Here is an 11,913-nt window from a genome sequence, read left to right on the forward strand (position 1 = left end):
CTACAATCCAAGAGGCACGCCATGCCCGCATCTCCATGGAGCTCTAACCGGCACTCTAGAGTGGGCACTATGTAGTTGGTGATCAGCTACTAGGCCATGACTACAGGCGAACGGCGAGCTTCAAATTACGAGCGGTTGTGGAGTGGCAGTGTTGACGGGAAGGAAATGGGGCCGCGGCTAGTGTTGGGGGGGGGGGACCGTCTCTATTAAACAGATGAATTTGTCCCCTTGGGCGGCACACCGGAGTGCCGTTCTCACTAGACTGTCGGGTTTCAACAAGTGTCCACGTGGGCCCTGCATGTCAGTTTGACGTGGCGGACGTGATTGTGACCAGTCCTTGACCGGTTCGTCTGCCCGGACATATAGCAGGCGTTTGAGAAGCCCGACTATAGGTGTTATTATGCTTGGTTTCTTTCTCTTAGTTATTTCGTTTGCAGAGTGCCCTTTATATTTCTGGGAAGTGAAAGTTTCCTCGGGTCATGTTCGGTTTTTAGGCGTTTGTCCCAACAGGGATTTAATCACCATTGGCTTCGAGTGAAGCCCTATCCCTTGTAATCCAAGTCTAGTTCAATGTTGTTCATGCGGGGAATTCGGTTTAAAAATTGCAGTGGGTAAGCATGCATCCTCGAACATTAGGAACAATAAGGGAATACGGTGTAAAAAGGCACTTCCACTATTTTAGACATTATAGTTGAAGCAAAAAATGCTCAGGATGGTTGTAAATATTAAGAGGTACAAAAAATAATGTGAGGACACCAAACACATAATGGCATTTAAGAAAACTGAAACATTCACGAAGCTCGAAGAAATAAAACACTGGCGGCCATAATTTGATCATTATGAAGTAGGGGCACAACCGCATACTGGACGGCAAGGCAAGATACCGTCCACAGGAGAGCGATCAACAACGACACCTAGTAGCTGCACATGAGCCAGAAAAAAGCAACAATATTAAAAGAAGACCGGCTCTTCGTGGGACATGTATATGGAAAATATGCATGTAAGCATGTTGACAAGAGCAACTCATGATGCAAACACAACTCAGATCATGAACAAGTTATTAAGAACTAGTGGTCTAACTCAAAGGCACACCTTTTACAAATGAAGAACTTGATAGAAACTAATCATTTTAATACACCAGTAACATAAAGAAAATAAATCATTCATCATCTTATTAATTATGTAACCATGACAAAAAGACATGCGTATAGCAAAAATAGAAATGACCTCACCTGTTCAACCAAAATAGCACACTGGCAGATCTCTTGTGTTCAGAGATTTGGATCCACCCATTTCCACCCAACTCCCCTGCCTATATCAGATGAAGCCCAATAAATCAATGAAAAAACATGGAGAAGTTGGATCATGACAATGCATGGTATACTATTGTGACAAGTACAGTACATGAAGCCACATTCGCTGTCAGGTGGAAAAGATAATTATAATATTCCTTTACCAAGACATGTTTGGACTACTTAGAAGTTTAGAGAAAATACATTCATACAGAACACAAGTGCAGAGACTATGTACAGGTTAACGCCAAATATAGCTGAAAGAAAATATGAACAAATTGGAAAAACTCAGTCTGCTCAAATTGAGCCTTACTTGTTATTGCTCGAATTTGAAGAAGTAGTATTATTTTCCGATGAAAAAGTGCATGCCGCCATGAATTGATGATTAGTATGAAGAACAAATAAGACAAACATTGTCTTGCAAGGAGATAGATTGAGTGAAAAAACGTAACTCAAGCTTTAATAATCCAATCGAGAGTAACTATTTTTCAAAGATTAGATGGTTTCACTATACTATTTACATGGAGTAAACAATTACTCACATCACATGAACACTAGTACAACAAACACATATCAATAGTAATTGGAACTGATCTTAATTGTTACAAATGAGGTACAGAGGTATTACCTGCAGTGTAGAAATTTCTGTAGGGAAAGTAAACCGTATGAGCCCACCCATCCGTTTTAGAAATTAATCTGATCTGCATCGACTTAAGGTGGAGCATGAAGTCGCCACTGTACGTAGACAGAATCATCACATTTAACTCCTCGTCATACCCCACCATCTCTGCATTTCTGAAGGCGCAAGAAAAGATCCCCTCCAATTGATTGATTTTCTGCATAAGCACCCATCCGGCAAGACCATCAGAGTTCAGTTTCCTCTCCCATATATGAATGCCCTCCCACATATGAATGCCCGGTTCCGACTTAACGGCGAGGCCAAGAACACTATCGTCATCTGTCCGTAGGAGCTGAAAGGACCAGCTGTTGACATGTTGGGCCTCTGCCGGAATCTCGATTACACGAAGGGTCTGCCTTTCAGTATCAAATGCAAGGATTTCGCGTCCATGAAACAACCAGTAAACTGTTTTCCCGATGAGGATGCCAGGCCTTAGTGTCAGAACCATATCTGTAGTCGACGTTGAGACAATATTCCCCCATACACCTGACGCTGATTCATAGACACAAGAGAATGATGTCTTCAAGTCTCTACTGGTGCAGATCAAGACCAATTTGAAGGCCGGGCTGAGGAAGCAATCCTGGTGCACATGCCCATCTTGATCGTCAGCACACATCACCGTGGCGCTGCACAAACAGAAACTCTCCCTTTTGACGTCATGGAGCTCTGGTGGAAAAGGCACGCGGTGCTGCTGGCCGTTGAGGGGATCCCACACGAAGACCTCGCACAGAGACTCACTGAGCATGACGGCGAGGCCGTGGCGGCAGCCAAGTAATTCCCAATCCACCCCGTGCTCTGGCACAAACAAGCGTTGGGCCGGGATGCGATTGGGCGGGTCGAAGACGGGAGTGAAGACGGAAGTGAAGGCAAGAGACCCTTTGGAGAAACCCAACGGAGGATGTCTCCTCAAGCTGTGAAGAAACCGATCAAAGAAGCGTTCGTCGGGGATGCGGTCGGGCGGGTCCAAGATGGGAGTGAAGGCGGAATATCTGAGACGAAACCCTTTGAAGAAGCCCAAGAGAGGAGGTTCCGGGTGGTGTCTGCTGAAACGGCGGAGGAAGCGGGGATCGGAGAGGATGCGGCGCCAGCGCGTGCATACGAGGGAGGCACGGGAGAGCGTTGACGGCAGCGGAGGGAGCCGGAGGAAAATCTCCCGGAGGAGGTCCTCATCCTCCAGCGGCGATGAGATTGACATGGCGCGGCGGCTGGAGTTTTCCTCCTCTTTTTTGCCCGCAAGTAGCTAGCCTGGCCGCGTGAAGCCTGGCACGCGAGGAACCGTGCGACCCCTCCGCCTGCTGGACACGGCCGCCCGGAGCTGCTGCGGTCGGAGTGGATGTCGGGCGTCGGCGGATCGGGAAGCGGGACGCGTCTGGAACGGATCGGGAGATTGGAACTTTGTTATATGAACTTTGCGGTCAGATTGGAACTCCGTGTCCGTATATGCCCGTTACTTATATGAGGTTACAAAAAAAAGGACAAGTTAGTTTCGATTCCGCTTCAATATGTTCCACTTCATAGCTCGGAAAGTCAGATTCATTTGTGATCCGTGCCCGGCCTCTCGTACGGATACGATGATCGACGTGCTGACTCGGAGTATAGTCTGTTTATCTCCACTTGGATAGGCAGGTCGCAACATTTAGAGCAAGGGTAATTCCAGCAAGGATCGATGTCGTTGGGATCCCAACATCTTGGTGAATGGTTAGAGGAACAATGATATTCCAATGATGGTTAGAGGTATAGAGGTAAATCTTAAAATAAATCTAGCAATAATGCGAGCACTAGGACTTGAACCTTGGTGTGAATCACCAAGGTTCAAGTCCTAGTGCTCCCATTATTTCTGGATATTTTTCAAGATTTTCGACGATACGCTTTCAGTGGGAGGCGACATTCCCGTCGACGACGAGGCATCTACGGTGACTTCGTAAATCTCAAGAATATCGGCTCAGTCTCTCGAAGATGCTCATAGAGATACGGTGTGCGTGTGTGCGTTCATAAGGGTGGGTGTATGCACAAATATATAAGCGCTTGTGTGTGTACTGATGTTAAAAAAAATGATCATTGTCGTTGGACCCGTGGTGATGTTGGCATGGACGCGCAAAATGGAGACAAGGGGCAGGGCAACGAAATGAAGGACGCTTCTTCAAAACAAACACTTGGCTTCCATCACTCGCAAAAAAAATAGGGAATGAAATCAACACATTTATCCAAACAATGTTGAGCAATTCTTAACAAATACACCCTTTTGTTATTACCATAAATGGAATTGCGGACAGGTCCTAATATCTTGCAGTCAACACCCTAAAGCTTTTGTTTTTTTAGAAACAAGGCCAAAATTTCAACAGGTCGTGAGAAATTCGATTGGAAATTTCAGCAGCATAACGGGACGGGTGGGGAAGAATCTCGTGGCTAATATCGTGAAAGAAAACAATGCATGTCTTCTTCTATTTTCTGCACAATGACACTACAGTTGGTCCATGGCCATGCCTTCTCCGGAAGCTGCTGCGGTCGAACTTTGGTGTTGTAGGTAAATTTAAAAATGTTCGACTTAAGACAAATCTAGAATTTTAAGTAATTTAGAACCGAGGGAGTAAAAGAAACATTGATAGTTGGAAGCATGTAGGAGAATCACCTTGTCGTGTGCTACCGCTGCATCCCACAGACGGTGCCCAGCCTAGCAGCTCAGAGGCGTGGCCCGTTCCTTGGACGTGCATATCTTCTCTTTTGGATTTTTATCTTCTGTCTTTGCCTTTTCCTCCATTTTAGCTTTCATTTTTTTTCTCTTTTGGATAAGGCCAATCTCATATACTAAAGTTTCCTGACTATTCACCTAAAAAAATGTTGGCCAACTATCAATAAAAACATAAAATACACACACAGGTTTTGGGGTATATTGTTGGCATCTTTCTTTCAGCACTCATCATGATGTGCCGTGAGCATCTCCCGACCCAAAGTAACGGCCGGTGAGTTGTCGATCGATGTCAGACATTCCAGTGGCAGTGAATTTTTTGGGTTTTTTTTTTCTAAAAAGGGAAATAACTCCCACCTCTGCATCTGAGAGATGCATGCAGAGATTTTATTAATTATTTACAAAGACCTTATAAAGTATTACATCAGTAAATCTGAAGCCATCATTTTGACATCATCTTAGCGAATTTTTCAATAAATGCCGCTTTTATTAACTCAAAATGTAGCATCAAGCGGATACAAAGCATAATGTGTAACACCCAGCTTCTACATAACTAGGACGTACACAACCATCGTGGGTAGTATGACACAAGAAAGAAAAAAGACCAACATATTAGCGTCAATAAAGTCGTAAAAGACCAACACTATGCCTATGCCTAAAGAGATGATGAACCGATCCGGAGAGTACGTTGCCACCCATGTTGGGTGAAAACCTTCCTAGCTACGCGCTCTAGCCGCATCCACACCATTTTGAATAACGGTTGGTGCTCTGTTTGGTGTAGCATAGACCATGTACAAAATTAATGCGTACAATGGAATTTTTTTTTGATGAAAATTCTGTGAGCACATCTTTTCATTGGAGTTGGGGGGTAGAAGACATACAACAGGACAGCCCTGGGCTCTCGCGACTAGGTAGCTAGGGTTCCGCCCCTTCCCCTCCCGCCGCCGTCGGCCGCCTTCGTCCCCTTCCTCCCTCCCCCCTCCCCCGTCCAGATCCGCCTTGCGCCGCCTCCCCAGGAGGTGGCCGGGGCGGAGCTCGAGCTCCTCTCCAGCGCGCCCCCTCCTCCCCCGTCTCCCCCCGCCGCCGCCGGCGGTCGCCCCCAGCGCTGGCCCGGGTGGTACCGGCGGCGGCGGGCCTTCTCGTCCCCGCGCGCCCGTGCTCCCTTCCAGGGGCAGGGAGGCGGTGGCGGTGCAGCCCGGCTTGGCTGTGGTCCGGCGGCCCTGCGTCGGCGGCAGGCGTGGTGTCGGCGCCGCTCCTTGGCGGCGGGGCGACGTGGTGGTGCCGGGTGGCTGTCGTCGCGACTCCGGCCCAGATCTGGGCCTGGCGGGCCCCTTCTGGGTCCTAGCGGGCTGGCCCCAGCGTGGCCTCATTGTCTGCGACGCGATGATGAGGAGGAGCGGCTCGAATATGGGGCGTCGGCGTCGACGGCGTGCCGGCAGCAGCGCGAGGGCGGGAGCTTTACGGGCCCACGAGGGCTCGGTCAGGCTTTTTCGGTAGAAGACATACAACAGTTAAGTTTACAGTGTTACAACTCACAGGGCCACTAGGGGTGACTCAGACACCGGACCCATGCCTTGGTCAGGGCGTTTTAGTCTGGTTTTCTGGGTCTATGCATTACAACTTAAAATTACGTGCAAACTGAGCAGAGTTTTTACCCGTGGCAGCGAATACGAGATCAAATCACCGTTTTGAAGAGCAAGGCGATGAAGAAAGTTGGACATCCATCCCACATCCGGGAACGCCTTGATTTTCACTTTCAGTGTAATTTATTGAAATCAGAGGAGACCGGTCAACCCTCGGCCCTAACGAATCGCGTCGTCTCTGCCTAAAGTGTTGTTCGTTGTGCTGCTCTCTCTTTCACACACAAAAAATTGACCGATTCAACACCTAGCTGTCATGATGTGGTTCACCGTTGACACACACACCGGAACGCTGAGTTTCTAGAAGAAAAAAAGAACAATGAGTTTCTAGAAGCGAAAAGGAACAATGAGTTCATAGAAGCAAAAAAAAGAACAATCCTACAATAATCCACTTGCATGTTAGCGAGCGTCATCCCTCCTGTCATCATTACAGTCAAACAATGTTCTTCTAGTACATGAGCGCCATATACTCTGCTATCAAACAACAATAATGAGCTTAGCTAACTTTTTTTTTTGCGGGGGAAGCTTAAGTAACAAACTAACGAGACATCTTCATTAATGAATCCAACATTTGAGCTGACAACGCCAGCAGTTTTCCAGATCAGAATAATCTTCCAAGCAAACCCCAGCGCCGTCAACCTCAGCAGGCATTTGTTTATTGAGCAGGCCTCTGTTTGACCTGGAATCCATTTCCATACATGAACCGGTACGTACTAGTCTACGCACTCAGACTGGCGGCGTCGTCAGCTCGCGTTGGCGTCGCAACATATAAAGCTCGGGCGAGACGAGTAGGAGGAGGAGGTCAGACGTGCAGTGCAGAGCTGTATTAGACAAGCAACAAGAAGCAGCCGAGACTCACTGGATCCTGTCGAGATCGTTAATTCAGTCAGCTTGGATTGGTTTCATGGCGCGCGGGAAGGTGGCCGAGTGGATACGGAAGCGTACCATGCCGAGGAAGTCGGCGGCCAGGCGCCAGAGCAAGGAGAGCGGTGCGTCCGAGCCGATACTGCCGAGCGAGGCGGCGCCGAAGAGCTGGAGCAGCTCCAGCGGGGCGCCTAGCGGGAGGGGGGGCGGTGCCAGTACTGGAGTGCACTCGAAGTCCCGGGCGAGCGCCTTCTTGTCGGCGCTTTTGCAGCGGCGGTCGCGCGTGAACGTGCTGGCCGTGCTGTGGGAGCAGGTGGTGTACCACATGATGTGGCTGGTGGAGTCCGTGGTGGTGGTTGGAAGGCTCTGCTTCTTCCTCATGCGCTTCGGCTTCAAGCAGCTCTGAGTCCATTTCTCCCATTTCCGCCATGGCGTTGAGGGTGGAGAAGCAGGTTGCGTTGACTGGTTTTACCTTTATTTTTCTTTATTTTGTGCAGACTCGTTTGCCCTTTTTCCGAGGCGTTCGATCCCTAAAGTTGTAAATGCCCTTCAGCCCCACTCCTGTGTATAAAGAAATTTCTTCTTTGGTTCCAGCTAAATGTATACTATGTCTCATGATTATAAGATGTTCAGATATTTCTTTTTCTTCTTCTGAGCGGATCTTTTTCTTTTCTTCTTCTTTTTCAGATTCGTTCCCGTCTAGCCGTCTAGGCGTTGCGTCCTCCTCCCCAACCGCCCCCCCCCCTACCCCGAGATCCCATCATGGTGCGGCTCGGAGGGGCCTCTCAGCAGGTTGCGCCCAGTCCGGAGAGGGTTGCGGCATCCTTGGTGAGGCACACGGCTTTCGCCGTGTTGCCCACCCTCTAACTTGCGAGCTTAGATTCCTCGATGCCAAGCCGCAATGCCTTGCCATTTTGGCGGTTGTGGCGGGCGCCTATCTCTCCCGAGTTCAAGGAACGACGGATGGCCTGCGGAGGAGGTCATCCTCCGAGTCGGAGGGCAGCGTGATATGCGTGGACCACCAGGACCTCCAACCGGACATGCTAGATCTGGCCTCCGTCGCGCGTCATCCACGCGTCATGTTGTGTCGCACGACAAGCTGCCCTTTCATCAGATTCAGGGAGCCGCCATCACGGGCTCGGCAGTGCGGGCACGAGCTCACAGCGCGGCCGGTCAGAGCAAGGGCCAGAAGTGACGGGCGCAGAGCGTGTCGTGTCAGTGGGGACTGCGACAAAGCACGCGGAGCTTAAGCTAAGCCGCTAGACCATCGGGGTGGGCGCGGAACACGAGCTCCCCCCCCCCCATTAGTGCAGAACCGGGCAATAGCACCGGTTCGTAAGGCCCTTTAGTGTCGGTTTGGTAACCGGCGCTAAAATATAGGCACTAAAGGCCCCTCTTTAGTACCAGTTCAGCACGAACCGGTGCTAAAGGGCAACCACGTGGCATGAGCCAGCTTCGGGGACAGGGAGCCCTTTAGTACCGATTGGTGTCACCAACCGGTATTAAAATGTTGGAGTTTTTTTGGGTTTATGATTTCTTTTTTATTTAATTTTTTGTTTTCCATTTAATTATTTTTCGTTTGCTGGTATTTTACGATATTACATATTATACACATTATGCATATATATAAATAGAATTTCTAGTAGAACCGATCATAATATATATATATATCATCGAATGTCTCACAACCACGATATAATTTCTCCTAATTGGTGCCTTCGGAGCCAGTGACATTAGCCTATAGCTAATTGGTGCCTTCGAAGCACGATAACAATTGGAAGTGATTCATGGGGGCGGTAGCGGGTAATAGTATTCTCCTTTGGGATCTATGACATGGTCGAGCAAAAATCCCGCTATTTCCTCTTGAATTGCTTCTATGCGGTCCGGTGCTAGGAGCTTGTCCCGCACCTCTTTGAACTATTAAGAAGGAGATCAATATGCATGTGTATTAGTTGTGTGACTAGATATCGATAATGGTGTAAAAATTGTGAATAGTGTTCTGACAATCAATATCGTACCCACTTCTGTCTTTGAGATTTGCTCTTTTCGGACGCCATCATGTGAATGTTCTCGCAAACGTAGTATGCACATAGATCATTCCCCGGCGCCTGCTTCAGGGCCTTTACGAGAATGGAATTTGATCAGATAATAATAAGCATGATAATTAAAGAGATGGCAGCTAGCTAGTACTACTTAATTACTTACCTTGGGTCGATACCATTTCAGACTTTGTTTCCATAGGCCTGGAGTGACCCTGATGAACTTTGCCCAAGCCCTGCCCGCCGACAAAGAAAATGAATAAATGGGTTATTAAATAGTTGTTATCAGGAAATGACGAACTAATTAAATAGGCCGAGATATAGTTAATAATGATTGAAATTACCTATTGACTATCCCCTTCACGATGGTGTAGTCACTTGCTTTCTTAAGTAGTGAGTCTAGTACTTCAACTGTTCCTTCATCAACTTTAATGATTAACAAGATCCAGTGAAATCTGCATGCACACACGTTTGCATGTCTTAATTAAGCGGGCATATGTAAGCAAAAACATGTAGCTATAGCTAGTAGGGAAAAACAGAATTTATAGTACAAGACAGTGTGACTCACTGGAAGTTGTAAGGAAGTAGTATATCTTCATTGTATTTGAGTTCCTTGAAGAACTGTATCATGCTTTCCTCTACACTTTTTTCGTGATATGGATATATTTTCCATGTGTATTCATTAATGGTATTTGGGTCAACGAACCCAATGCCATAGCGTCGACCTTTTTTTATTTCATAAATCTTCATCCTGCATAATACCACAGAAAAGAATATAGTGAGGATAAGTAATGATTGATCAAAATGATCACTACAGCTAGCTTGAGACTTAAATTACAGAAAGAAATCACTTACAGACAATAGCAACTGACGATAGATTTATCGAGTGCGTCTTTATTGTATAGCTGAAATAGTTCTGAATACTCAACGGTCACAGCTTTTTCATGGTAGTAATGCTCCTTGTTGACATTCACCATGAGGGACTCTCGATTGGAAATCTTGGTAATGTCCATGTACCATTGATGCAATTCATACATTCTCGTTGGGAGCTTATTGACCTCCTCTGCCTCGACCAAAGGTTGGCCCCGGGCATATTTCCGTTTTATTTCCTCCTCTCTAATCGGAGACATGGGCTCGATATCGAGGAGTTGTCCAATAGTGATCCCGATCGATTCAGCCTACGCAATATGCTCCTCGGTTATTACCACATCACCCACCCCGGGAACGTTAACGGTTTGCCCACAATAACATTGGGCGCGCCTACTCTCATGTGTTGTTGGCAAAACAAGCGGGGGGATTGATTGCGCCGCCTGTTCTCCCAGCTGGGGAACGGTTTTACCGCTCCTTTTGCCAGCTGATTTGCTCGAGCTCGAGCTCGCCTCTTTCTGTATACGTGCTCGATTTAACTTCCTGAGGTGGCGCTCATAGTCTGTGTCAACAGGCTTGGGAGCTGGTGGTCTAGCCATACGAATGAAGTGGTCAATCTTTTCCACAGGCACTTTCTCCCTTGGCGGCGGTGGCGGTTTCGGTGCAAAATGGGCTTCCACCTCGGCCTTCGATATGGCTACGTTTTCCTCCTCGGACTTGTCGTAAGGCCTCTGCGGAAGAGGCGCGAGGCTTGGACCATATTGAAATCGCTTGCCTCCGCCTATACCTGCAGTACTACCTCGACTTGTACCGCTACGCACCATAGCTGAGGCGGCTCTCTTCCGTGATTGCTGAGGCGGCGAAGACGGCTGACATGGCTGAGTTGGAGGAGGAGGAGTGGCCTGAAGCTGTGCCGGACTTGGAGGAGGAGTGGCCTGAAGCTGTGCCGGACTTGGAGAAGGAGTGGCCTGACGCTTTGCCGGACTTGGAGGAGGAGTGGCCTGAAGTTGTGCCGGACTTGGAGGAGGAGTGGCCTGACGTGTTGGTGGACTTGGAGGAGCGGGAGTCTGCTGACTCGGTGGCGGACTGCGACGAGGAGTTGGATGACGCGGTGTCGGTGGCCTTCGAAAGATGATGCAATCCTTTCTCCATAGGATGATACGATGGTTGGCCTCTCCTAGTGTGTGCTCATCGTCACCTCTAGGAATGTCAAGCTCTAGCCCCGAATATTAGTCCACCACCTCATCAACCAAGACACGAGCATAGCCCGCTGGAATCGGGTTGCAATGGAAGGTTGCCTTGGGGGGATTTGTAAAAGCAAGGGCGTTCGCCACCTTCATGGATATGTTCTTTATTTTGAAGTGTAGCTCGCAGTTAGTGTTCTCCATGATGTCATCCACTGGGTAGCTATCCAGCAATGCGTCGCCCGGGGCGAAACCCACGCTGCTTCTCGGCATGGATGGGACGGTGCTATCCATTGGTGGATCATCCGCTAGCTGCTGAGACCCCCTTTGCTGGCTAAGTGAGTCGATCTGCTCCTGCTGCCGCTGAAATTTGATTGCCAAGTCCGCGTGCGCTGATTCTAGTCCTTGAAGGCGTTCATAGTCTAGCTTCCTCTGCTCCTCCTCCATCTTCCTCTTCTTCTCCTCCGCAATCTTCTTTATCGCACGGGTTCTGTAGTCGGCGTTCCAGTCCAAAAACCCCTCATACCACGGAATAGCGCCCATGCCTCGTGTTCTTCTCGGGTGTTCAGGATTTCCCAGGGCACGCGTAAACTCGTCGTTCTCTCTGTTGGGCTCGAACAACCCGGATCAAGCCTCTTCTATTGCAACAAGTAGCTTATCTT

At 48.4% G+C, this 11,913-nt stretch overlaps 2 protein-coding genes across 2 annotated transcripts; one reads left to right on the forward strand and one right to left on the reverse strand.

The window, feature by feature from the left end:
• Positions 1–1,271: 1,271 nt before the first annotated feature.
• On the reverse strand, positions 1,272–3,166 carry LOC125526620. The gene is made up of 2 exons (XM_048691278.1): positions 1,921–3,166; positions 1,272–1,312 (listed from the first exon to the last, which is right to left on the reverse strand). The coding sequence occupies exons 1-2, from the start codon at positions 3,164–3,166 to the stop codon at positions 1,272–1,274; spliced, it is 1,287 nt and encodes a 428-aa protein (XP_048547235.1).
• Positions 3,167–7,106: 3,940 nt separating this feature from the next.
• Positions 7,107–7,803, forward strand: LOC125526624. Its single transcript, XM_048691281.1, has one exon. The coding sequence runs from the start codon at positions 7,202–7,204 to the stop codon at positions 7,565–7,567; it is 366 nt and encodes a 121-aa protein (XP_048547238.1). The 5' UTR covers positions 7,107–7,201; the 3' UTR covers positions 7,568–7,803.
• Positions 7,804–11,913: the final 4,110 nt, after the last annotated feature.

The sequence above is a fragment of the Triticum urartu genome, unplaced genomic scaffold (assembly GCF_003073215.2).
Source record: "Triticum urartu cultivar G1812 unplaced genomic scaffold, Tu2.1 TuUngrouped_contig_11, whole genome shotgun sequence".
In the NCBI taxonomy this organism is placed as follows: Eukaryota; Viridiplantae; Streptophyta; class Magnoliopsida; order Poales; family Poaceae; genus Triticum; species Triticum urartu.

What these genes read in the sequence shown, in the direction of transcription:
- LOC125526620 (XM_048691278.1), bottom strand. Translation starts at nt 3,166, where the DNA reads ATGTCAATCTCATCGCCGCTGGAGGATGAGGACCTCCTCCGGGAGATT. An exon ending in CAGAAATTTCTACACTGCAG is followed by an intron (nt 1,313 to 1,920) that starts GTAATACCTCTG and finishes CATCTGATATAG; the next exon opens with GCAGGGGAGTTGGGTGGAAA.
- LOC125526624 (XM_048691281.1), top strand. Translation starts at nt 7,202, where the DNA reads ATGGCGCGCGGGAAGGTGGCCGAGTGGATACGGAAGCGTACCATGCCG.